This window comes from Myodes glareolus, chromosome 15 (genome assembly GCF_982192425.1).
Source record: "Myodes glareolus chromosome 15, mMyoGla1.1, whole genome shotgun sequence".
In the NCBI taxonomy this organism is placed as follows: Eukaryota; Metazoa; Chordata; class Mammalia; order Rodentia; family Cricetidae; genus Myodes; species Myodes glareolus.
Window position 1 is genome coordinate 16,369,466 of NC_142040.1, and position 26,009 is coordinate 16,395,474.

Here is a 26,009-nt window from a genome sequence, read left to right on the forward strand (position 1 = left end):
GTCAATGCCTTCAGGTAAGAAACACCGAAAGGCATAAGCCAGAAATATTTCATGTGGTTAACTGATAACCTAATGACAAAGATATATTTTATCCATTAACATTGCCTTATTTTATACTATACTAATACCACATGCATATGTGTATATGAAACATATTTATAGGTCAGAACCTATAAATCAGAAAGTGATTTAATATCAATCTCAGAGTTAAATGAGGAGTGAGTTTTTGATGAATGCAATGACTAGACCAAGGTAATATACTCTTCTTCAAGGGCATAATGGTTATTACATAGGTTACCCCAGGCTTTCTCCACAATATAGTGCTCATGTTCCTGTTACACATATGAGGATATATAGAAACAATGGTTGAACCTGAGTCAAAATATATTACAAATTATGCTAGCATTTGTCACTTACTGGAGGGGTTTCATGAAATTCTGAGGTATGTAGCTAACTGAAGGAAACGGTTCTAAAAAAAATGTAGTCAGGAATCATGGTTAAGAAGCAGAAGTGAGCTATGCTGTGTTCAAATATTGCCTCTTCTTTTTGTAATCTGTTCTAAGTATTTGAAGTAGGACAGCCATGAATAGAATATATTTAAAAATGTACATGTACTAAGCGTGTCCAGACATTGTCTTCCTATCATTTCCAAAAGAATGAACATGACAGTACATACACAGTGTTAATATGTGTCATGTAAAGGTGCCGAGGTATAGGGAAGAGTGTGCCTATGCTTTGTCATTTTCTATAAGGGACTGAAGTATACACAATTTTGTTCTCTCAGACTTTTTAAGACAAATAGGTCTTAAAGGGGTACATGGATGACTGTTCTATCTAAGACCAATATACACCACAGCTACTTTAGAATGCTGTAAGACCAATGTACTACAGCCACAGATGGATGATTGTGCTTTCTAAGACCTATGCACCACACATACACATGGATGGATGGCTATACATTCTTTTTTAAAGATTTATTTTTTATTAAAAAAAACTATCCATTTTTTTACATGGTATTCCTAGTTACCACTCCCTCTCCTCCCATTCCCACCACCTACACCACTCCATACCTCCATCCACTCCTTGGGATAATTAGGCACATTGCTTTGAGGAAAGACTAAGACCCTCCATACTATATTTAGGCTAAGCAAGGTATCCCACCAAATAGAATGGATTCCAAAAAGCCCGTAAAAGCAGCAGGGATTAATCCTGGTCTGACAGACGGTGGCCCCACAGTCTGCCCCAGCCACATAACTATTGCCCACATTCCAATGACCGAGTTTGGTCCTATGCTGGTTCCTTCCCTGTCCGGTTGGAGTTAGTGAGCTCAGGTAAGCCGTTTCAATGGGTGTCCCGATCAGGGTCCTGACCTCTTCGCTCATATTCTCACTCCTCCCACTCTTCCACTTGACTTTGGGAGCTCAGCCTACTGCTCTGCTGTGGTTCTCTTTCTCTGCTTCCATCAGTTGCAGGATGAAGATTTCATGATGACATTTAAGATATTCTATTCATCAATCTGATTACAGGATAAGGGCAGTTTAAGTACCCTCTCCACTATTGCTTAGGGTCTTAGCTGGAGTCATCCTTGTAAATTCTTGGGAATGACTGTGTATTATAAGACCTACGCACCACACATATATAGATGGCTGCACTTTCTAAGCTCCCTTTGGATGACTGTGCTTTGCTGACCTTCCCTGTGCTATACTCTACCCATCTGTGAAACATAGATCAGCCCTTTAAACACACTCCACAAAGCACTCTGTTCAAAGTTCTTCAAACATTTTCTACATGATTGAAAGTTCCATCTAGGAGTTTAATAATATACATAGTTAAGCCTTCTACTCAATTCAAAAGCTGTGTACAGAGATCAAACACCTACGCCTCTGAATAGTTTTCCACCATTTCAGTCTCTAACAACATTAGTGAAGTGTATGGTAAATCCTGACCTATTATTTTTAGATCAGATTTTTCTGTTTGTGCTTGAATATAAAAACTAGGGGTAATTTAACTGTCAGATTTGGATGTTATTAAAAATTTTTCTTTCACCATATAATTTGACAAATCACCTCATTTGCTATGAGAAAATAACCCAGTGTTTTATTATTTGAAAATTATGAATAATGTAAGTAAGGCTTGCATAATTAAGAGTCAGCCTTTCAGGAATATAGCTTTGCATGCTTAGAGCAAATAACTTATGAATTGATTTTTCTTTATAAGACTGCAGAATGGTCCTCCTCTAAAAATATAATGAATGCCAAGTCAGAATTTATGACACCACATCAATATTATGTTCTTTGGTATGGTATATCAACAATAAGCCCTGTATGGCTTTGCATAAATATTCAATAAAGGAAATAGGAACCCTACAAACTTCCATTTAACCATGTATATTCAACATCCCTGGACAGCTTTGCTTGAACCTCAACAGATAATCTTCGCTTTCTCAGTGACCTCCAGCTAAGACGCCTCCCTCGGGACACATGCCGCTGTGAAAGGATGTGCATAGTTGCACCAAAAGTCATTACCCAGTGCAGAAAACAGTGACTGCATGAGTGGAAGAGACACTCTGGGCCGCAAGTGAATGCAATCATGTCCAGCCCTGCAAACGACTTTCTATGACAAGGCTGACTGTTGAGATGAACTCAAAGGAAAATGTAGCTCATCTGCTGCAACTGTTAAATTAGAATATTTTATGTGAAAGTGGTGTGATAATAGCATATATGTAAGATAAGTGAGAGCTCTCTAGAAAAGAGATTAAATTGTTGCCTGCTCAGATTGTAAGGTTTTGTGGGGACTAACAGGTAGCAAAACAAGAAGGTGGTCTTCCTTAGGATGGGAAGGCCTCTGGGCACTCCTTTATCTGTTCCTGCGTAGTTTCATTGGTGTTATCAAAGTTATCCCAATAGCTTGATTCTAGAACCTTTCAATGTTCGTTATTATTGAAATTTGAATTTATTACCAAAATGAGATGCAAAATTCGAACCTGAACATCAACTGGGGAAAATTTAAAATAATACTTCAGTACCTTAAGCCTGTCTTTTGAAGATCAGGTGCTCTAAGTTGTGCCTTTCTCAATTATTTGTATTTATTCTCCATCCTAGATTCCATTTTTCAATCTATTAATTATTTTAATTGTTTTCAATAGGACTAACAAATAGTTGATTTGAAAATGTATAAAAGTGACTCATTGTAAGACAATACTTGTTACTATACCAAAAATTCTAAACACAAATGTATTATTGCAAGGAACAATAATTACAGTTTATATAGTTCTTCAAAGGCTCTTTAAGAAGTAGAAATGTCATTTGATGTGGGGGAAATTCTGTTTTATTCCATCACATCTTGTATTCAGCTGAGGGTCTCCTTGTCCTGGGCAGAGAACTCATTTCACTAAGAAAAGAAAGTGTGCTTTTACAGTTTGTGAATGCTAATCAAGTACATGTGACCTACACCCATTTTGAACACTTAACTATAGATAAAAATGAAATGCTGGAAGAATAGCTTAAGGACTTCTCTTGGCTTCAAACATTTACCTATTTTTTTTTCTGATTTTAAGATACTTTCAATATACATGCATGGCACACCTGCCACCTCCCCAACTCACATTTCCCACAAGTGTGCTTCCTCATCTGAGGCTTTCTGCTTCCCAGGCAACTAGGCCAGCCTTTGGGCAGGAAGAGAATAAAAACACTGCTACCCTACTGGTGTGTCACAGGGAGGAAAGGAAATTAATTCTTGACTCTAGATTGTTTTATTAATTTATTAATTTATTAAAAATTTCCACCTCCTCCCCACCTCCCTTTTCCTCCTCTTCCCCTCCTCCCGCTCCCTGTCCAGTTCTAAGAGCTGTCAGTTTTCCCTGCCCGTGGGAAGTCCAAGGTCCTCCCCCCTCCATCCAGGTCTATAAAGGTGAACATCTAAACAAACCAGCTCCCTCAAAGCCAGTTCATGCAGTAGAATCAAAATCCAGTGCCATTGTCCTTGGCTTCTCAGCCAGCCTTCGTTGACAGCCACATTCCGAGAGTCCGGTTTGATCACATGCTCCATCACTCCCAGTCCAGCTGGCCTTGGTGAGCTCCCATTAGATCAGTCCCACTGTCTCAGTGGGTGGACGCACCCCTCGCGGTCCTGACTTCCTTGCTCATGTTCTCCCTCCTTCTGCTCCTCATTTGGATTCTAGTTTTTATTACAAAATCAGGTTTTTGTTCTAGGACCATAGTCTAAGGAAAAGACACAATTCTACTTCTTGGTACTTAACCCATATCAGATGACTATTCACGTCTTTATTAACATTTTGAATATCTCCACAAATTTGAGATTTTTCAAAAGTAGACAAACTTGCCATAATGAAAACTAAATACGTAAGTGAGAATGTTAAAAAAAAATAAGAACCATGGAAGATGTAATAGTTGTATCAATGTTTCACAGCCTGGCATATCATGCAGAGAGACATTATTCTATTGTTTTCTGGAGGTCAGCTCTGGGAAAGAAGCATGAGGAGTTCCTTTGTGAGAAGTCGAGTGCCCTGAACTGTGAACAGTTTCTTTCTGAATGAAAGGTTTACTATATCACCTTTACATTTGATTGGAACTTTATTTCATTTTTCAGAGACTGTGAAGGGTTTATTCCTTACACAGAATTTGTAAGTTTGAATGAATAAATACTAAGAGTGTCCATTCACAAAGCAAAATGTATTTATTTCTTTATTATGTATTAAGTAGTTAGTTAGTTAGTTAGTGCTGAAGATCACATCCAGAGCTGGTGCATGTAAAGTTTATATTCTATCCCTGACCTACAAGCCCAGTTCAGAAAAAAACATCCTGAAGATGAGAAGTACAAGTCAAAATTAGCTCTAAATGGCAACATCACCCAACGTTGTCCTCTTAACTTGCATGTGTCTATTCTCATTTGCATAAGTTTTGTTTTTTAAATGCATTCCAATTAAGGCAGAAAGGGGAGGAGCCTCAGGACACAAATTACAGAAAGGGAAATTACATTGCCACTGGATTAACGTCTAAGCACAGAATACACTATTTCCCTTGAAAGAAAGTCCTAATGGTTGAGGAAAGAAAGCCTTTCATTTTAGATCCAGTTTCAATAGCGGGAAAAATTACATAGCAGTCATTAACCCATTGCTGAAGAGACAGCAAACATTGCAGAAGACATTGTAATCCAGAAGACAGTCTTGTACATTATTGGTATAAGTTAAAACTATGTAAAGGAAAATGTCCCCTTGATGAGAAAGAAAGAAGCAGGTCCAATAAGAACATCCCATCTCCCTTCGAGTTACACCTTTCACTATTTTATTTATCGAATGTTGAGTTTTAAAAGATAAGCGAATTGTTAGTTTGGGGAAGACATTATTCCAAGCCATCAAGCCACATAAAATTTTTGGAATTCTTTTTAGGTCTAAACATTTAAAGAAAAATAATCTTTCTTGAAAGCTTTGTAAAATTCAGCAGTGAATTAGCTTATAATTTATGGTAGTAAATATACATATTTATATAGTAAAAATAATTTATAAGCTTATGGTAGTTTAGCTTATAATTTCTGACTTTATTAAAAATAGATTATTTATGATACATTATATCCCGTCTAAAATTTTCTTCTCTCTCCCACTCACTTGCTCCCCACTTCCCTTTTTTCTTGATCCACTCACCACTGTCTCTCAATAATGAAGAACAAGTTTCTAAGAGATAGCAACAAGACATAACAAAAAATATAAAACAAACAAGAAAAAAACATCACTTCAAATTTGGACAAGCAAAACCAACAAAGGGAAAAGGACAAAAACCAAAAAAAAAAAAAAAACCCAAACGAAAAAACAGGAGACTCATTCATTCACATACACAGGCATTCCATAAACATGCTAAAGTGAAAGCTATAATACACATGCAGAGGACCTGTTGGAGACCCATGTTAGCCTTGTGGATGCTGCTTCAGTCCCTGAGGTCATATGATCTTGCCTCAGTTGAATCAGAGAGCCTCCTTCTCCTTCTATTCTTCATTCCTTCTGTCACTTAACACACTTTCCCCCTCCTCCCTAAGATTCCCTGAATTCTAAATGGTTAGATATAGTGGAGACGTTCCATTTAGGCTGCTGTCCCAAATTTCCTTCTCTTTGCTTAATGTTGGCTGTTGGTCTCTGTATTTGATCCTATCTGCCACAGGAGAAAGATTCTCTAATGATGGATGAATAAAGAACCCATATATCCATGAAGTCATTTTACTGGTACTTGTAGTGATATTTCACTTGCATTTTAGTAAAGAAAGCTTGCCTGAAGATGAGAGAGTAAAATAGTCACCCTGGTCAGCCTTACAGACCACACAGTGGTGGCACACACCTTTAATCATAGCATTGAATAATTTTGTGTTTATATTCATAAGGAGGATTTATCTATAATTCTGTTCACTTCCTGTTTGATTTTTCTGCAAAGGTCCATGTTTATTCAAAGAGTATTGTTTAGCATGTAAAAATGTACTTTGTGAAGTTCCTATTCATGTTTATTCATTCTTTTACCACAGGGATATGACAGAAGCAATTGTCTCTCTAATCACTTTATTGGTGAGGGCCCTTTTTGCGGTGTGTAATACCAACAATCTTAGGGAGCATGAATACTTCATAAAGGGTTCTATGCACCATAGAAAAAAGGAAAAGTGCACTACTAGGTTAATACAATGAAGCATGCACTAAACTGATATTGAAACTGCACAGACATCCTAAGGTCAATTATGTTACTGGGGAATTCTTTCCTTTCCTTTTTTTTTTTCAACCTGTTAGAAGCATTGATAACATTTCTAAAAAGATCTCAGTTAGGAGCCAGAAGACCACTTTTATTAGCATTTGGGAGATAAATAACAGCAGCTCATGTAAGCTGTAAATATCAGAATTTGCTGTGATGATTAAGATAAATCTGAAGAATAAAAATGGTCATTTTTTTTTAAAGTTCGAGAAAGCAGTCAAGTTCAGCAATGGAGGTTTGAAAGCAACTGTACCATGGGTAATCCTGGTAGAGAAAGAGTGAGAAGACACTAAATGTCAGGGCAGACATGCATAGTGTTTTACGTCTTACTAAGACACATAAAGAGGGAAAAGGACAATCATACTTGAGTCAGAACTCTGAACATGAGGAGTGAGGAAGCATCTTCCCTCAGGATCTGCTTCACTTCCTCTCTCCAGGATCAAAGTTGAGTTTCCACCTTTTACTCACTTCCTGATAAACGGATCTTAAAAGCTGAGATAAATACTTCCTTCCTGGTGTCCATTTATTTCCAAATAAACTAGAAAAAATGCCACCATCAAAAGATGAAATTATGAAACTACTAAGGGAAAGCACTTAAGATACAGGCACAGACAAGGACTCTCTTTTTCTTTTTCTTTTTTTCTTTTTCTTTTTTGGTTTTCCTAGACAAGGTTTCTCTATGTAGCCCTGACTCCTCTGGAGCTTGCTCTGTATACTAGACTGTCCTCAAACTCACAGAAATCTGCCAACTTCTGGGATTAAAGGCATGGCTGCCACCATCGCCAGGCAACAAGTACTTTCTTAACTGATTGTAATTGCTGAGGGAAAACTCTCAAGGATTAACAAATGGCATTTCAAAATATTCAAGTGTTTCAGCATAACAAAGGAAGCTGTTAGCAGAATGAGCAAAAACCCCTGAGAATTATCTTAACAGATATACTTCAGTCAGGAAAGTTCTGTCTAGAAAATATAATGAACTGTAAGCAAACAAACAAACAAAACACTAAATTATCTAACTGCCAATCAAAAAATGAGCTAAGGAAATGGACAAACTTCCCTCAAAAGAGCAAACACAAATGTCAGTAAATAATTTTTTAGGTATTCAACATCTTAACTGTAAAGAAGTGTAAATTAAAACTACTTTGACAATCCATCTCACCTCAGACACAATGACCATCATCAAAAACAAACAATCGAACAAAAAAGAATGCAAAGTAATGGACAAAATTCTAATAAGGACCTAGGAATAGGGAGCCATTATTTGCTGAAGAAGCCATTATGCAAATCCCTATAGATATTTCTACTTAAACTAAAAGTAGAATTGCCACATATCTTAGTTCAGTTTCTGTTATTTCAATAAGTACCCTTGCCAGCAACAACTTAGAGAGGAAAGGGTTTGTTTGACTTCCAAGTTATAGTCCATCACTGAGAGACTCCTAAGTAGTAACTCAAGGCATCAACCAGAAGATAGGACCAGAAGAGGAAAGGATGATAAGGTTGATACCTATGTGCTTGCCCTGGTTTGCTGAACTTCTTTTCCTATAATGGCCAGGCCCACCAACCCAGGAATGGTACTGTCATAGTAGATTGAGTTTCTCTACATGAATCAGAAGTTAGGAATATGCCCTACACTGAGAAAGAAATCAAAGAAACATCACCCTTCACAATAGCCACAAATAGCAAAAACTATATCAGAGTAACTCTAACCAAATAAGTGGAAGGCTTGTATGACAAGAACTGAAAAGAAGCAAAAATATCAAATGGAAAAAAGAAAGCATATTTAACAAATGATGCTGGCATAACTGAACATCAACATGCAGAAGAATGAAAATACACCCAAATCTATCACCATGCACAAAACTTAGTTCCAAATGAATCAAAGACCTCAACATAAAGCCAGCCACACTGAACCTTATAGAAGAGAAAGTACACTTGAATGCATTGACACAGGAGACCACTTTCTAAATACAACCTCAGCAGCACAGACACTGAGAGAAACAATTAATAAATGAGACTTCTTGAAACTGAAAAGCTTCTGTAAAGCAAATGACACAGTCAACAAGACAAAATGACAGTCTACAGAATGAGAAAAGATCTTCACCAACCCCACATCAGACAGATGTCTGATCTCTAAAATATACAAAGAACTCAAGAATTTGGTCATCACAAGAACAAATAATCCAGTAAAAAATAAAATGGAGTACAGACCTAAACAGAGAAATCTCAACAGAGGAATCAAAAATGGCTAAAAGACACTTAGGGGAGTATTCGTCATTCTTAGTCATCAGAGAAATGCAAATCAAAACAACTCTAAGATCAAAAACACTGATGACAACTTATGCTGGAGAAGTTGTGGGGTAAAGGGAACATTGCTGATGGGAATGCAACCTGGAACAGCCCCTTTGGAAATCAATGTGGTGATTTCTCAGAAAATTAGGAAACAACCTTCCTCAAGACCCAGCAATAGCACTTTTGGATATATATCCAAAGAATGCTCAATCATGCCACAAATGCTTGTGTTCAACTTTGTTCATAGCAGCATTGTTTGTCATAGCCAGAAATTGGAAACAACCTAAATGCCCTTCAACCAAAGAATGGATAAGGAAAATGTGGTAAATTTACCCAATGGAGTAAATGTGGTAAATTTACCCAATGGAGTACTACACAGCAGAAAAAATAAAGACATCTTGAATTTTGCAGACAAATTAATGGAGCTAGAAAGCATCATACTGAGTGAGGTAACCCAGACCCCAAAAGACAATTATTACATGTACTCGATCATAAGTAATTTTTAAACATAAAGCAAAGAAAACGAGCCCATAAATCACAATCCCAGAGAACCTAGACAATGAGGACCCTAAGAGAGACATACATAGATCTAATCAACATGGGAGGTAAAACATGACAGGATCTCCTGAGTAAATTTGGAGCATGGGGACCTTGGGAGAGGGCTGAAAGGAAGGGAAGAGGTAGGGAGGAAAACAGAGAAAAATGTAGAGCTCAATAAAAGTTAAAAAAAAAAAGAAAAGAAAATGCCCTACAAATGTGACAGACTTCTGTCTGGTAGAGGTCTTTCCTCCATTGAGGTTCCCTCATTCCAGATGTGTCAAAGATGCATATTAGCTATCACACTATATGACCTGGCTGTACCACTACTAAGCATATGCCTAAAGGTCTCCATATTCTACTTCTCAGACACTTGGCCATCTATATTTATTGATGCAACATTTAAAATAGCAAAAAAATGGAATCAGAACTGATGTCCATCACCAATTGTATAATAAAATGTAGTTCCTAAGCACAATGAAATTATATTTACACATATAGAAAATGAATCAAAAAGAGATCAAAAAATTAATTGATTTGGTAAAGGTTATATATTAAGTAGGGTAATTTAGACTCAGAAAGACAAATATTATATCTTCTTTTTTAAATGAGATCCTAGCTTTTAACATATATATAGAAAGCATGTACATGCATATAGTTGAAGATACACACACACATTTATAGATTGATGTAGATATGGGTCTGGACATGCAAAAGCCATGAACCTTCAAAGGTGATTAATGACACTAAATATCAGGGAACACAATAGTACACAAGTGCCATGAAAGTAGAAAAAGAGCTATCGTGTGCTTGGCCCAAGGGGAGTAGAGGAATAGAGAAAAAAAAATGAAAAAAATACAAAAATAAATTATATTTGATGATAACACAGGGAAGAATCAAAGAGTGATATACAGAGTATAATTTTTAAATTTATTTTAATAAAAGCATTATATTCATGTTTAAACAATATAATAAGAGTTAGAGTATCTATTCCAGAATTAGGAATTTTATCCTGGAATTTATGCATCATTTCAAAATGCTGTTGAGGACAGAGAGCACTGTTCCTTGGTCTAATATTGTAACTGATAAGACTCAGTCACTTTATGTCTTGTGCTACAAAAACATGGGATAAGGAATGTTTTAGTTCTACTCCATCTATGGCTACCATTACAAAAATAAATTACATCCCACAGGAAGAAGTTTTAAATGAACTTACTAAGTAATACTAATGGTTCATATTTTATCATGATTATAATAGAATTTGATATTTAGAAACATATTCTTCCACAAAAGACACAGCAGAAACTACACAAGTATCTTTCACCAAACAGTTAAATATATTATGCTATAGTCATGAACTGAGCAATTACTCTTTAGGCAACTACTCACTAACTATAATACAACCACTATGTGTAATATGTTTCAAATTTTTTTAAAAAATGAGCCAATATACTGATTCAGAGATTCCCAGTTATTGCTGTCAAGACTGAGAGCCTGTGTGCGATTACCGTACTCATGGATTGAGAGGACCGTCTCCTGAAGGCTGTCCTCTGATCTCGTATGCAACACAACATGTGTGCACGTGTATGCTCACACAATAAATGTTAATAAAATGCAGAAAAGGTTCTATAGCATGATTTTAGAATCTATTATATTATAGATAGCACATACTTAAAGAATTGTATGTGTTCTAAATTTTTAGTACAGTTTCTTTAAAATTTATTATATATGCACTCAGATGATTTGCTAAATATTTGATTTTCTATCGCAAACACTAACTCACTATCACAGTTGTCTTTCTGCCAGCACGTCTTAACCAGCATTAACATTTTATGTTCATCGATTCAGTGGTTTCCTTAAATGGATATTGTCACTGAGTTTTGTGCCAACATTGCTGATCTTTTCCTTACATTGTAGGAATTTTTTTTTCTTTTTGCTTTTAACACATTTGCTTTGCATATTAGGTCATTTGTTCAGACTTAAGGAAATGAATTGAGGTTGAATTGAACAGTCTCTCAGACAGAATTAAGTCCAATGATCAGGATCTGACGGTATCTGCCCCCACTACTTGCAAAGTCAAATACATAATTCGGCTGCTGTGACCACATTCATAGAACAGATAATGCATAGAGAGTACAGATAATGTCAGGTCCCTGGTACTTTGAACCACATTAATCATTCTTACTATGGGGCAATTTATCTCTTTCATATTCAATTTTCCAAATATTATGACTAGATTAATTCTATTGAAAAAGAGTAACTGTCAGGGATAATTTCAATAACTTCTCATCTGTTTTATACCTTGAAATGTCTTTCTATTTGACCATCAGTCATTTAAAGATACCTTTGGCTTAACTTCCTACCATCACTTTAACCGGGTAATGATTTTACAAAATGTCACTAAATTTAACCGCTTGGTTTTATTTTCTCATCTCTATAAGTGAATAACTACCTAAAAGTATTTATTCATACCCAATTATGATCACTATATGAAATTAATATATAACCATTATCCTTAAAATAAGGATACTGTCCTATATAGAAAACAAGCCTACAAATTATTTTGGGCTGTATAGAAGTCCTATGGCTTCTAGGCTATAGTGTGAGTGTCAGTGGAGAGTGGGAGGGGGTAACTGATTATTCTGGAGACTAATTCCCTCTAAGTAAGTGACTGGGTATGGGGTGAAATTAACCCAAGAAGATGGAATAAGTTTACATATGTGAAGAGGGTTGAGTCATTAAACAAAACGTGCTTTAAAACCATCAGAATATTTAATTGTATATCCTTTTATGGTATAACACAACTTAACCATTGTTAACTAATAAAACATATATTTAAAAAAAGCTTTAATATTCTGTAGACTACACAAACTACTCGAATGTAAAGATTCTAAGACTTGTGCTTACTTTCATAAATAAATTTTTTAGCCTACAGCAAATAGTAAAACCAAAGTTTCCATTTTATCTTTTATTCTTTATTTGTACCCTTTACTATTAAATTCACTGTCAAGGGTATTTAAAATAATTCAGTATATAATTAATTGTAAAGCCCATATGATTTCTATTGCTGCCAAACATCAAAAATGCACGTTATGGTTCTTGTAATTAACCTACTCTGTTAACACACGATTGTTTGATGTGTTGTGAGTATTCTTAACAATTGCAGATGTAATTATTCATGCATCAAATGTCAGTAGAATACTCTTTGTCTTTCAAATATAATATCTATCCTTTCTTGATCCATAACAAGACATTAAATTTAGTTATTGAAATAATATATTTAAATATATAGAGATTTGTATAACAAAATATAGATGATCATTCAAAAGCTTTCTTTTTATCCTATTAGCACTATTGTATAAGAAAGCTGTTGAGCTCTATTGAGTAACAAAAATGATTGAATTAAAAGGCTCTCCAACTTTACTGTGTTCGGACATTTTCCTTTGAACTCTTGGTCGGCTTCAGGTCCTAGAATAGAAAGCCTCTCTCATATGGTAAGCAAAATTAGATTCAGTCTTGTCTTAAGAAGTTCTGTTTATAGGGAAGACTAGTAACCATATAAGACATTGGCATGCAAATGAAGTGCATATGTGATTAGTTTTGCATATTATTACTATATTTACATGCATGCTGTATTATCACTAAGAACTTAAAATGCTTGTGAAATTCTTTAAAGAGAGGAATTTTTTGTTTAGTGTTTATTTTCTTTTCCAATATTGCATCCACTGAGTGAAATTCCTATATGCTCTGCAATTCCTATAGTGTTGAATTGACCCCTTCCTAGATTGCCTGAGACGTTTTAGGAAAGTCTTTGTCATACACTCAAACAAGCAAGAAGATGATAACTGAAATTCTGATGCTCTTAGTCCTATTTTCATTGAGCCAAAAACCAAAAACAAAAACAAGGAAACAAACAACAAGAACAAAGCTTTTCTTTAAATATTTCTTAAGTCTTTTGAAAAACAGCCTCATAAACAATATAATCTACATTACTTTTATGACTGAGTTTAAGTCTGAAATTGTTTACTTTTTTATATCTTATAATGAAGGCACACCACATTTTTATCTGGCATCAAACAGGCATGAGTAATCACATATGAACATTATCAACACCTTTACTTCATTGCAGTTAAATATAAAATACTTTGAAATATCAGTAAATATTGTTACATATAGAATAGCCATTTGCATAGTTACTTACATGTTAAAAATCATATATTTGCAAAAATTAACTGGGTTTATGGCATAGTAATAGAATTTCCTAAGTCTCTATGAGTTGATCAGTATCCACATAATAATGTTTGATGAAATAATAAGTGTCTACTTCATACTTCCGAATGTGGTTTCCCTATGAGATGTGAAGTCACATTGGCTACAGAATTGTTTGCAATACATAAATTATCCAAGTACAAAAGCTCATTTAAAATCCAGAAATGTTAAAGGTACGAAAAGTACAGATAGAATTGCTTAAAACAAAAAATGCACAAACGTATTTTCAGTGAAGAAACTCATATGTTATTGGGGTAATACACAGACTATTGTGTCTGAGTAGTTATTGTACTGCGTAGTTGGTACCTGAAGAAGAAAAGGAAAGCGTTTGGAGTGGGCAGGGGTGTGTATGCAGGCAAAGGAGTCATCCAGTGAAATTCTCCTGCTTCTCCTGTGTACTCTCTCACTTCCTATACATATGGACGCTAGATTGTCTGGGAAAAAGAAGTGGTCCACTTCAAAATCAAAGGTGTGGCTTTATTGTATTAGTGCATCCTGGAGATTTCTGAGAGCCTGAGTTTGCTTGCATTTTTGGTCTCAACTGCCTCAAATAACTTTAATACATCCCAGCATACTTTAACACAGCAACAGATTAGCATTGGCCTGAACAGTAAGCTATAGAGTGTAGTTTTTCTCATCGGAATTCCTGTTTTGTATGGGTTACTGGTTCCATAAGATTGTCAAGTATATTTTCCATATGTTTCTGTAGTTAACTAACCAAGTTAAAGTTTTAAGTGATTATATCTTTTTTCTCAATAATATACACATACAGTATTTATAAAAAATTTTATATAAAGTGATCATGGCTACATGCATATGAATATTTCCCAACTCATTTAATAATATATCTTAAACTATAACTAAAGTGTAGCAATGAATATGGAAACCGTTGCATAGACAGTTATAGGTTTGCAAAAATATTTTGTTTACAATTGAATTCAGGTAAACAAATGTCTAATAAATCAATCACTGTAAATGGCTTAGCATCCAGTGAGTCTTGTTTATTTTTCCTTTGAGACAACCTTTCTCTGTGTTACAGCCCTAGCTGTCCTGCTCGGTAGACTAGGTTGGTCTTGAGTTCACAAAGATCACCTGCCTCTGGCTCCCAAGTGCTGAGATTAAAGGTGTATGCCATCACTGCCCAGCTACTGAGTCTTTAAAAGATAGTATCAATTATGATTTTAAGTTGTTTGATAATTCATTAGGTTTCTATAGGCTTCCTTGTTGTTATATAAAGGAGAGACAGAAGAATCAATATGAAAGATATACCTATATGCACTTTCTCAGAAAAAGCTGTTTCTCCCCACGCTGGCATCAGTAGAGTTCTCATTACTCAATGGTGTTGGCAAATGGTGGCAGATCTTTTCTTCTCTATGGTGGAAAGTCAACCAGTATTAGATAGAAAGTAAATTGTTTCTGCACTAATCAAGAAGATATTTCTATTCTGGACATTATTTTCTAAGCAGTATGGTATAACAACTATTTGGATGCAGTTTGCCATATATTAAATATTATATAAAATACAGAAATCATTTAAAGGGTAATGAGTGTTGGATGTCATTTTCTGCAGGAACTGTGTCACTCTTTATGAGAGACTTGTGTATCCAGAATCAAACTTAACAAAGGATATACTTATTTCTATACCTGGAACAGTGACTGTGGGTAAGAAAAGAGGGCAGATTTCGCTTTAGCTGCCTTCAATTTAAACCTACTGTCATTTACTTCCAATTTCAATAGTAAAGATAACAAAAATTTACAATATTATGAGGAAAAAGTGAATTGCAATATATATTTCAAAGTGATTTTATTTTATTTTACTTATTTTTCCCTGCTTCTAACTTACTATAAAACTTCCACCAACTGGACCCATGGCTTCCTTCCAGTTAATCAACTTTGATGGTCTACTGCCATCATTTTCAGAACATAGTATTCACAAAAGCCACCTGCAGAGCTTTTAAAAATGCAACAGCCTGGGATAACTCCCAAAATTCAAATTCAAATTCAAAAGATGTGCGAAACGTTACAACATTTTAGCAAACACCAAGGGAGAGTTTACTATGCTTGATGGAAGAACAGTCTTTAGTTAATTCCTGAATGTCAGATCTTTCTTTACTGACTGTCTTCCTAACATCACACGAATTGCAGTGCATTTAAGAATTGACATGAGCAACACTTATTTTATCAGTTGCTTTGCTTAGTGCTTGTGTATTAATTTCCAGAACTAAACAAGACTGGCTGAGGTCAGATCAACATCTTTATTAACCAATGAGTTCATGGCTGACTCTAAGAAGCAAATGGGAAGAGTACAAGTCACATGGCTAGTATGACAGCACAGTCTATGATTCAAGTTTCTTGGAAATGGCATTATTTGGACTACTGATATCAATTTTAAGGTTTATTTTTATTCTGAGATTTGAGTTACCACCTGTTAATACTTTTTGATGTTTTGTTCTGTGATATAGTTAACCTACACAGAGCCTTTTCATACAACTATATAGCTACTAATTAGTTAAATGAACTAATATCAGTATATGTGCCTTGGTGAACTTGCATATGTTAAAATTATGTGTATTACTTAATGAAACCTAAATATTGTTGGAAATTAAGTTAGAGGCTTCATAGAAATAAAACCCAATACAATACTCTGCTCCTGGTAATTCTATACTCTCCATTTGTGGTAAAGATATTTTAAGGTATGCTAAGGCCAAATATAAGTTGAGAACACTTCCTACTATTTTTTTATTTGTTGAGACAAGGTTTTGCCTGTAACCCTGGCTGTCCTGGAACTTTCTTTGTAGACCAGGCTGGCCTCAAACTCAGAGAATCACCTGCCTCTGCCTGCTAATTGCTGACACTAAAGGCATGTGCTGTCTGGCCTACTTTGTACTTTTTTAAACATTGGTTTTAATGTCAGGCAGAACCCAACCACAACAATAGTTATGTTTATATGTGCCTTTTGGGAACTTTCTAGAGGCTGAAAATCCTGGCTAATGCATTCAAAACAGACTTAAGAATCTTAGCAATTCTACTACTTCATCTTTGTCTATAGTTGCTCTTCTACTCTGTATAACTATAGTCAGGTTCTCACTTTTTATTTATATCCCTGCATTGTACAAGGCATAGGGAAGTCCCCCAAGAGGAATTATCACCTCACCCCCAATGTTAGATTTTGTTTTATTGTTTTATTTCTACTTGGGCTTAAGCCCAGTCGATAATATGAGGAATTTGGACAGTCCTTATTTCATGTCCCAATTTGTAAATGGTAGTGAAAAAAAATTTCAATAGATTCTTTGTCATTTCTTTTTCTACTTTTTCTGAGAAGGCACTGAATCAGCTTTTGCTGGACAATAAGGTATAAGGAAAGACTAAAGTTTTTCAGTCAAACTGATATCATCTCAAATTTAAATAAACAGTTTTTCATAAATTTTGGAGTCTGTAGAAGCTGTGCAACCTCACTAATCTTCAACTATTAGTTGCCTTAAGAATTAAATTATTTTAATAATGTAACCTGAATAGCTACAAGTGTATTTACTTTTATCCATTTAAATATCCAGATATTTGCAATGAACTATGTAAGTCAAATCTTTTGTAGGTTTTTTTTTTTTTTACAATTTCCTACTAAGAAATTAGGAAGCTACCAGTACTTCCTTCTGTGAATGTATTATGGTATATTTTGGACATGATGAAGTGGAAACAGCTTTTTAAATATTTATATTTTCAATGTCATGTGTGACAACCATGTTTGCTCTCTATTTCTTTATTTACCAATAATGTAAGCCAAAATGGGTGTGGAAAGTACTGTAAGCACCCAAAGTAAGCTTGTTTCAAATGTACCCAGTAGAGTTCTGACTTTAATGGAAAGAGTGGAGAACATTTCCTAGTTACACAAGATACGTTGATTAACAAATCAAGCTTGAATGGAGATAAATCATTCAACTTAATAATTCTTTTATTTTGAAGCATGACAAATAAAGTGGAATAGTGTTGGCTTTTGATATATTATTCCATGGAAATATTCTGGGAAAATTGCTCTTAGGCACAGAGCAAACACACTGATGCCCAGTATGTATGTGGGAAAATAAAGCTAAAAAGATAGATTGCATGAGAAATTAGGAAACTCTTCATGTGACCTCTGCTTTTCACTCTTATCTTTTCTGGGTTTCCTCTCAACATGCACACATTAGGTTACTGCTTGTAGCCTTACTGCTCTCAAAAGCCTTCATATTCAATGCAGGAATCAGCATGACAAACAGTGTAAGAAGTTATGGTTCATATAGCCACATTGTAATATCACATGTCAATATTTCAATCCTTCTGCAAATTAGTGCCATTTAAAAGTATTCTGAGTAATTAGTTTGACAAAGAGGCCAGACATCGGTTCTAGGCTTGTGAAATACTGCAGTTAGATAATTTTTCATATTATGATCTCTGCTTTTATAGTATCCATGTTTATCTTTATGTGGGCTGAAGAATACATTAGAAGATTATCTGGATGCATTCTTTAAAATTTCTATCCATAAAGCTAGGTGTCATAATTCCTACATGGGGTAGGGGGCCTTGGGAAATATAATCACTTCAATTCTGTGAGTTCAAGGCCAACTTTCAATTCCAGGTCAGCCTTAGGGAGACAGTGAGACAAAGAAACAAAGCACACATTCATGTCTTTATCATGATATCATTTATCATTCATGATTCTTGAAGTGTGTATGGTACATGGCAATGACTGAATGTGTATGCTTCAGTGTTTGGGTGAGAAGACAGGATAGGGAAATGACAGACGGTAAGAACAGTGAATGTGTACTAGAACTTTGTTTAGAAAAATCACCATGGTGTCGAAGCAGTGGGTTTAATAAATATGTTCTATCACATAGAGTAAAAGTTGTTGCTGTTTACAAGACTGAATAAAAGATGAATAGTGAATCTTTCTTTGGGAATAATCCCAGGAGTTGTGCTTATTTGAATCTTGTGCTTCCAGTTGTAATCCATAAACGAAGATATGCCTTATCAGCCACACTAGTAGATCTACCAACCCTTAAGCTAAAAAATTAAAAAGGTTGAGATGGCACAGCCATATCTCATGGGACCAGCAAACATCATAAAGTTTATCCAGTGGCCTGGCAAAGACCCAGCAAAGCTGAGCTGCATGACAGCTGCCAGGTCACCTTTGGTTTTGATCTCCACATGTTGTATGCTTGGGAGACTTTTAATATTTGTACAATTGGGGATATTGGAATGATGGAAATTTTCTGATCACTCACTTTTGCCTTCCCCCAGGAGCACCGCATCTAAGTTTCCCCAGAAAATTCCTGAGCATGCTACCTCTTCCTCTTTTAGTGATAATCTTATCTATTTGTGGGTCTTCCTGATACCTTGGAAGTTGTGATGTACATTTAGAAGCCAGAGATCTCTCTATGATGGTCTGAGATATTATTTTAACATCTACCCCTGTCCTTGTTCTGGAACAAGATAATCAAAACAAAGTAAACTTAAAAAGGTCAACATGATTTGGTGGGCTAGAGAAGTTGACCACAGCTCACATTACAAGCCTCTTCCTTCTATACACTCAAGCAACTCCATGGCATATACAACAACAAAGATAGATTAGCTGAAATTATCTTAACCCACAGAAGAACTTATATTGATGGACAAAGAATGATGTGGAAAGATGATAAAAGAAAGAAGTGCCTCCATTTCTTATAAAATTTAGTTCATGCAGGACCACTGTGTGTCTTGTGACCAAGGAACAAAAGAATGCCAGGATTAGACAAAAAATCAATTCTATAAAGATATAAAACGTAAAACATTGTATTATACGAGAGTTTGAATAATAACAGCGATAGCTTTTACCTAAATAGTTTTCATGGACACTCTGACCATTAAGAGTTAATAATACATTACTTATAAAAGGAGCGATGGACCGCTTTCCGCCGCCCGCCTCCCAGCTAGCTTTACCCCTGAAATAATTACATGGAAACTGTATTCTTTTAAACACTGTCTGGCCCATTAGTTTTAGCTTTTTATTGGCTAATTCTCACATATTGATCTAACCCATTTTTAACAATCTGTGTAGCACCACGAGGTGGTGGCTTACCAGGAGCATTCTAACCTGCAGCTATTTTGGAGAGGAGAGTCATGGCGTCTGCCTCACTGCCTTCTTCCTCCCAGCATTCTGTTCTGTTTACTCCACCTATCTAAGCTGCTGTCCTGTCAAAAAGGCCAAGGCAGTCTCTTTATTAACCAATGAAAGTAACAATAGACAGTTAGCCCTCCTCCATCAATTACTCACTCAGGAAGTGGCAATCTGTGCAGTCTAGCTTGAAGATATTTTTTTTCTATCTAGCATCCTTGAAGACACAAGAGCTACCAACCTGAAAACTGGCTGTGATATGCCTCTAGATTCTTATAATTTGGGTTATGGGGTTAATGAATAAAAATTATTATAAAGGATAACTCTGTTTATCAATGATGACTAATCTTATGACCGCAGATGAGCAAGAGAAAAAGTTAAACACATGTCAAGAAACAAAAATGCTATGATCTATGTTCTGGGTCAACATGCATCTCTCCCCGCTTACCTAATTATGTATAGATAAAGAATCATTCTGACTGCTAATTATTCAGCCTGAAGAATATCATCACCACCGTGGCCTGGCTCACTTCTTCCCTTGCCTACTCCTTGCCCTTCTTTGGAACCTGTTAACTACGGGGGGGGGGGGGCATTTCCAGCATCTATATATTATATATGACTAATATCTTAAAAAACTATTTAAAACTTCATGAACTAACTAAATTAGGACAAGAAAATGATCCTTTCTAATAAATACATACATTAAATAATGCAAATGTCTATTTGCATTTCCTCTAATTAATTATATGGAATTTAAACAATTAAAAAATTTGTAGTCTATGCCAAAATTATTAGGCATTGGCTAGTAGTGATTATTTGAATATATGCATCATATTAATATTTATTTTTTCTCTCTTTCTCCCCTTCCCCTACCACTACCCACTCCATCCCCCTTTTTCTGTCCATTTCATCTCCATTCCTTTCATATAGATGAAGAAGAGCCTACTTCAGCAGGTAAGCATCCTTTATTACAAAGACTTCTTTTCCTATTTAATTTATCAGTCTAGTAATAAAAAATTGACCTCAAAAGTTGAGTATTCACCTAGCTCTAGGATGAAGTTACTATAGCATCCCCAAATGATGTTTAAGTCAAGGATGATGGCATACACCTCTAATTCCAGCCCTTAGGAGTCTGATAGAGGACATCATGAGTTCCAGGACAAAGTGCCCTTCTCAACAAATTCCAACTCAACCTGGATTACATATTATGATTCTGTCTGAAATGAGCAAGTAAACATGTAAAAAACAAAGGCCCAACTTTTTGAAGTATATTTTGTTAATGTTTCAACCAGAAAATTAGCTGTTTTGTTTGAATTTTTATTCTATAGGCAGGCTATACTAAGCTAGTTTGAATTATGTAGGAAATTATAGCAACACAAACATTAAAGAATATGGAAACATAGAAAACTACAGTACTGAAATAAATGCTTAAAAATAACGAAGGTAAAATATCTCAATTAAATCTCAAAAAAGAAAAAAGTTATAATCTTTCTGAAATATTCTCCAAGGCATTAAATTGTATTGTAAATATAGCTAAAACATCAGGCATGTTATTTAAATTTAAGGATGGAAATTATGTGGTTGACTAAGTCACATATTTAAATTTTTTTTTTAATTCACATATTCTTAAGGTGATCATCTAACTAATTGGGATTTTTAAGCACAGGATAAGTCCTGAAGTGACTATCACAGAGAGTATCAATGTCTGCGTTGGTAGAAGGGAATATGGGCTTCTTAACATGTTTCCAGGAATGTGAGACAGACCAAAGGGAAACACTAGGAAGAGAAAACACAATTCTGTGGACAGATTGTAGATACATTGCTCTTGATTGGCAATTAATAAACCACCAGAATGCCAGACAATAAGTTTCCAAAGAATGAGGTCTGAGATGAAGTCATTGAAGGCTCTGAAGAGGAACAGTCTGATGAGGTCAGCACCAGAGAGTTTTCTCATATGGAATGGAAGAAAGGACTTAGGGTTGAGGAATAAAGCAAGGAAATGATTCCCAAAGCTACAGTCAACTTCAGTTGATTACTTGACAGAGAAGATTGTAGCTCTGTGCTTAATCTTGATTATCAATATGATTTTACTGAAAAAAAATGCCTAGAAAATTAGTAAAACACTCCCCTGACCAACGCTGCACCCAGAGAGGTTTCGTTCACATAGGAAGACCCTGACTGGTCAACTCCAATAAGCTCCCAGGGAAACTGAATGGAAAAACTGAAAAGAAGGAAAATATCTCTCTTTCCTAGATATGAGATGAGCCATTCCACCATCAAGGCCCACATTTATGGACAGCAACTTATGTAACCAATTGCTGTGTGACAATGGTTTTTGATCCTTTCACTTGTATTATTTTTAATAAAATGCTGATTGGCCAGTAGCCAGGCAGGGCAACAGCAAACAGGCAGGAAGTAGAGGCATGGCAATGAGAATTATGGGAAGAGGAAAGAATCAGTCTGCAGTTGTCACCCATATGCAAAGGAAGCCAGGCACAAAGCAAGCAAGATGTGACTGCATCAATGAAAAAATGCCAAGCCACATGGCTAACACAGACAAGAATTATAGGCTGACATAAGTTATAAGAGTTAATTAATAAAAAGCCTGAGCTACTGGGCCAATCCGTTTACAATTAATGTAGACCTCGGTGTATTTCTTTGGAACTAAATAGCTGCATGACTGGGTGGAACAGAAACCTCAGTCAACATTCAATGAATAAATAGTTCTTCTCTTTAAAATATTTTTAAAGATTTATTCATTTATTTATTATATATACAGTGTTCTGTCTGCATGTATGCCTGCACAACAGAAGAGGGCACCAGATCTCACTATAGATGGTTGTGACCCACCATGTGGTTGTTGGGAATTGAACTCAGGACCTCTGGAAGAGCAGTGAGTGCTCTTAACCTCTGAGCCATCTCTCCAGCCCCTAATATATATATATATATATATATATATATATATATATATATATATATTTAAAAAAAGACCTTATCATGGTACAAAATTCTAGTTAGCACAATGATTCTGTTAGAGCTTATGGATGAGGTGCTGTCAGTTCTATTTATCAAAGAAATTTTGCTCAGCTGCATGGCCTTATGGTTTCTAATATTGTGTTAACCCAGGGAAGGATTGTCTTGTAAGAACAGATAAAAAAGATCAAAATAAAATGGATTATGGCAAAATAATTAATATATACATTTCATTGATAAATTCAATGATACATGAGTGCTGTATAACAGCATACATTACAAATGTCTTAAAAGTCCCGTCAGTGATTTGGGTAAACCCACAGGTTAGGTTTTTTCAATTTCACATCATTGGAATGCTCTGCACTAATTTAGATGAGGAAAACTCCCTTACATTACTCCTACTCCAGTAGGCACTGCACACTTCTTCTCATCATGCCTGTGAAATTCACATGATTGAAGAGCAGGTTCATAGATTGTTGAACCTCTTCTATCTAACTTATGACATTATTTTGCCTCAACTTCAAAACTTTGAAGTTGAGATGATTCTGTACAGATGACTTTGTATTCCCAAACCATAGTTTTATTTATCTTTGAGTATTAATCCTTATCTTGTCCTCCACTTTCTACACCCATGTAATCTAATTTCTGCTGACATATCACATTGTGATAATATTATCTGCGAGGTTTGTTGTTTCCTCTGAAAAATAATTTTGTCTTTGAATCAGAAGGATTAATTATAATAAAGCATTAACTATCTTTAGCTGATTTATTGTTTATTTTTCTTTTTAAAATATATTCTAATGAAAAAAAAGTGAAACCACACATGTTTTCCCTCTTATTGTTGAATTTACTTTATAATTTTTGAACATTATAGAGCTTATGATGTAATATATATATAATCTATACAAATTTACAATATATACATATATTTGCTTTCAACTATATATAATGGGCTCTTTTAGCAATGTCCTAATACACAGTTTGATATGATTAGCTGCTGTAATCATGCTGTATATTCCCTCTGTAGATGACTACTCTCTAAACTGATATAGAAATTCAAGCCAGCCAATGCCCCAATAATCCCTATTCTACTAATGGTTTATATGTATGCAAATAATTTAATTCCACATATATCTGACATGATATGTCCAGATGTAGAATTATCCATGTTGTTTCAGATGTCAAAAACTCTTGTTAAGGGAGATATAGCACCCCACTGTATGGATTAGCATATGTGATAATTTCCTTCTCTAGTTCTCTAAGAATGAACACCAAGATTCTTTCCATATCTTAGCTATCATAATGTTGCAGTGAACACGGTAATTAATGCATATATCTCTATGAGATGATGGATATACATTGGATATACAACTGGAAGAGACTTTTGCCTTACTTGGTAGTTTCATTTGTTTGAGGAAATTCCACAGTGTGTCACAGTAACTCCGATATTCATTCCCAGGAGAAACCAAACAGGATTCCCTGAACATTCCCCTGACAGAAAGGCAAACAGACAGATAAACACACACACACACACACACACACACGCGCGCGCGCGCGCGCACGCACACATGCATGCACACAACTAAGAAGCCCATTCCAAATAAACTGAAACACAGAAACATATAAATATAATGCTTGGAGCTTAGAAGTAAATTGAGCAACAGACTGGATCCTGGACCTGTAACCTGAAAATGATGGTTTGGGTATCACAATAAAACTCAGACAGCAAAAGAATTAAACAAAGTGAGCACACCAAACCACAAACTTTTCCTGAAGAAAGCAATCATGGCTCTGAGAACGCATTCGGTGAGAAGTAAGTAAGACTTGTAACACCTGGCATGAACTTAATTTCAGTAAAAGAAATGTACACAATACAGTGACAAATCCTAAAAGAATTGGTTAAAAACTAGACAACTGTATCTTGTGGACCCCTCTGCCAATCTGGAGGAACAATGCCATGGGGAAGGAAGTGAATGTCACTGATCATGAAGGAAATATAAATCAAAATGACAAAAGTTCATCACTTCAGGTATGTTAGGGATGCTTTTATCAAAAAGCTATAAAAATTCTTGGCAATGAGAGCTATATTATAGTTTGTCAAACCTACCCTCTTCTGTATTTGTTTATAAATTTAACTTTTCATAACTTGAAGAAAACTCTATGTATTTGACATTAAGATTCATGATAGTGACACTGCCTGGATTCTAAAGCATAAACAATCTACCTTTGAAATCAGTGATGCTCACTACTTTAGCACTGACATTGTTTCCTTAAAAATCTTTAAAATAGTCTTAAACTATCAGTTTAGCTATTTAGTAAGCATACTTTATCACATATAGTTTACATAAACATATAAAAAGGTATAGAAATGATATTACTAGTAATGAAAAGTTATAGTTTTGTTCTATCAAATAAAAGGTTATTAATTAAACAGTGTATACCTACACCAAAGCACAGTGATTAGATATCTTTCCTCTAATTTTTGAAATATTTATTATAGTACTTCAAAACCATTACTTCTGTTTATGGTGATGTCTTTTTTAAAGCTATATAACATTTATTTTAGGTCTGTTTTCTATTTTCTTGTGGAGTTTAATTCTGCTTCGCTGACTTTGCTCAATTATTCTAAATCTCATACATTTCGGAAATAAATGATCTCTTACCCGACTATTTTCTAATGAGCAATAGCTGCTTCCTCATTTTGATCTTTGTACTTTATTTCCTTGGGGCCTGAGATAGATAGAACTCTGCATTCTTATTCTTCTTTCTCTTCAATTTGTCATGAATTTTCTATAATCCTTTGTAGAGAAATACATATTTTTCTCTATTGCCTGAAGGAACTTTACTAATTATTTTATCAAGAATGGTCTTGTTCATAAATATATTCAAAAGAGGCTTAAATATTAAAACCTAATTTATAAAATCCAAAGTTTATTGCTACAGTTTGTAAAACAAGGAAGAAGCAATTATCTCTAGATTCCAGGAGAAATGGGGAGAGATCATAGCTTCTAAAGATTTAATTCAACTAGTCCTTCAAAGCACTAATGTAAAAGATCGTAGAATAAAACTTT

General features: G+C 35.1%; 1 protein-coding gene across 2 annotated transcripts in view; it reads left to right on the top strand.

Moving 5' to 3' along the window:
- Edil3 (EGF like and discoidin domains 3) overlaps positions 1-26,009 on the top strand; it is a 445,087-nt gene that overhangs the window by 126,375 nt on the left and 292,703 nt on the right. Inside the window, exon 3 of one of the 2 annotated variants that reach the window (XM_048455864.3) lies at positions 20,896-20,919. The exons of the other annotated variant lie outside the window; for it this stretch is intronic. Coding sequence (XP_048311821.1) covers positions 20,896-20,919 — 24 coding nt within the window. The remainder of the gene's footprint in view (positions 1-20,895; positions 20,920-26,009) is intronic. 2 annotated transcript variants of the gene reach the window in all.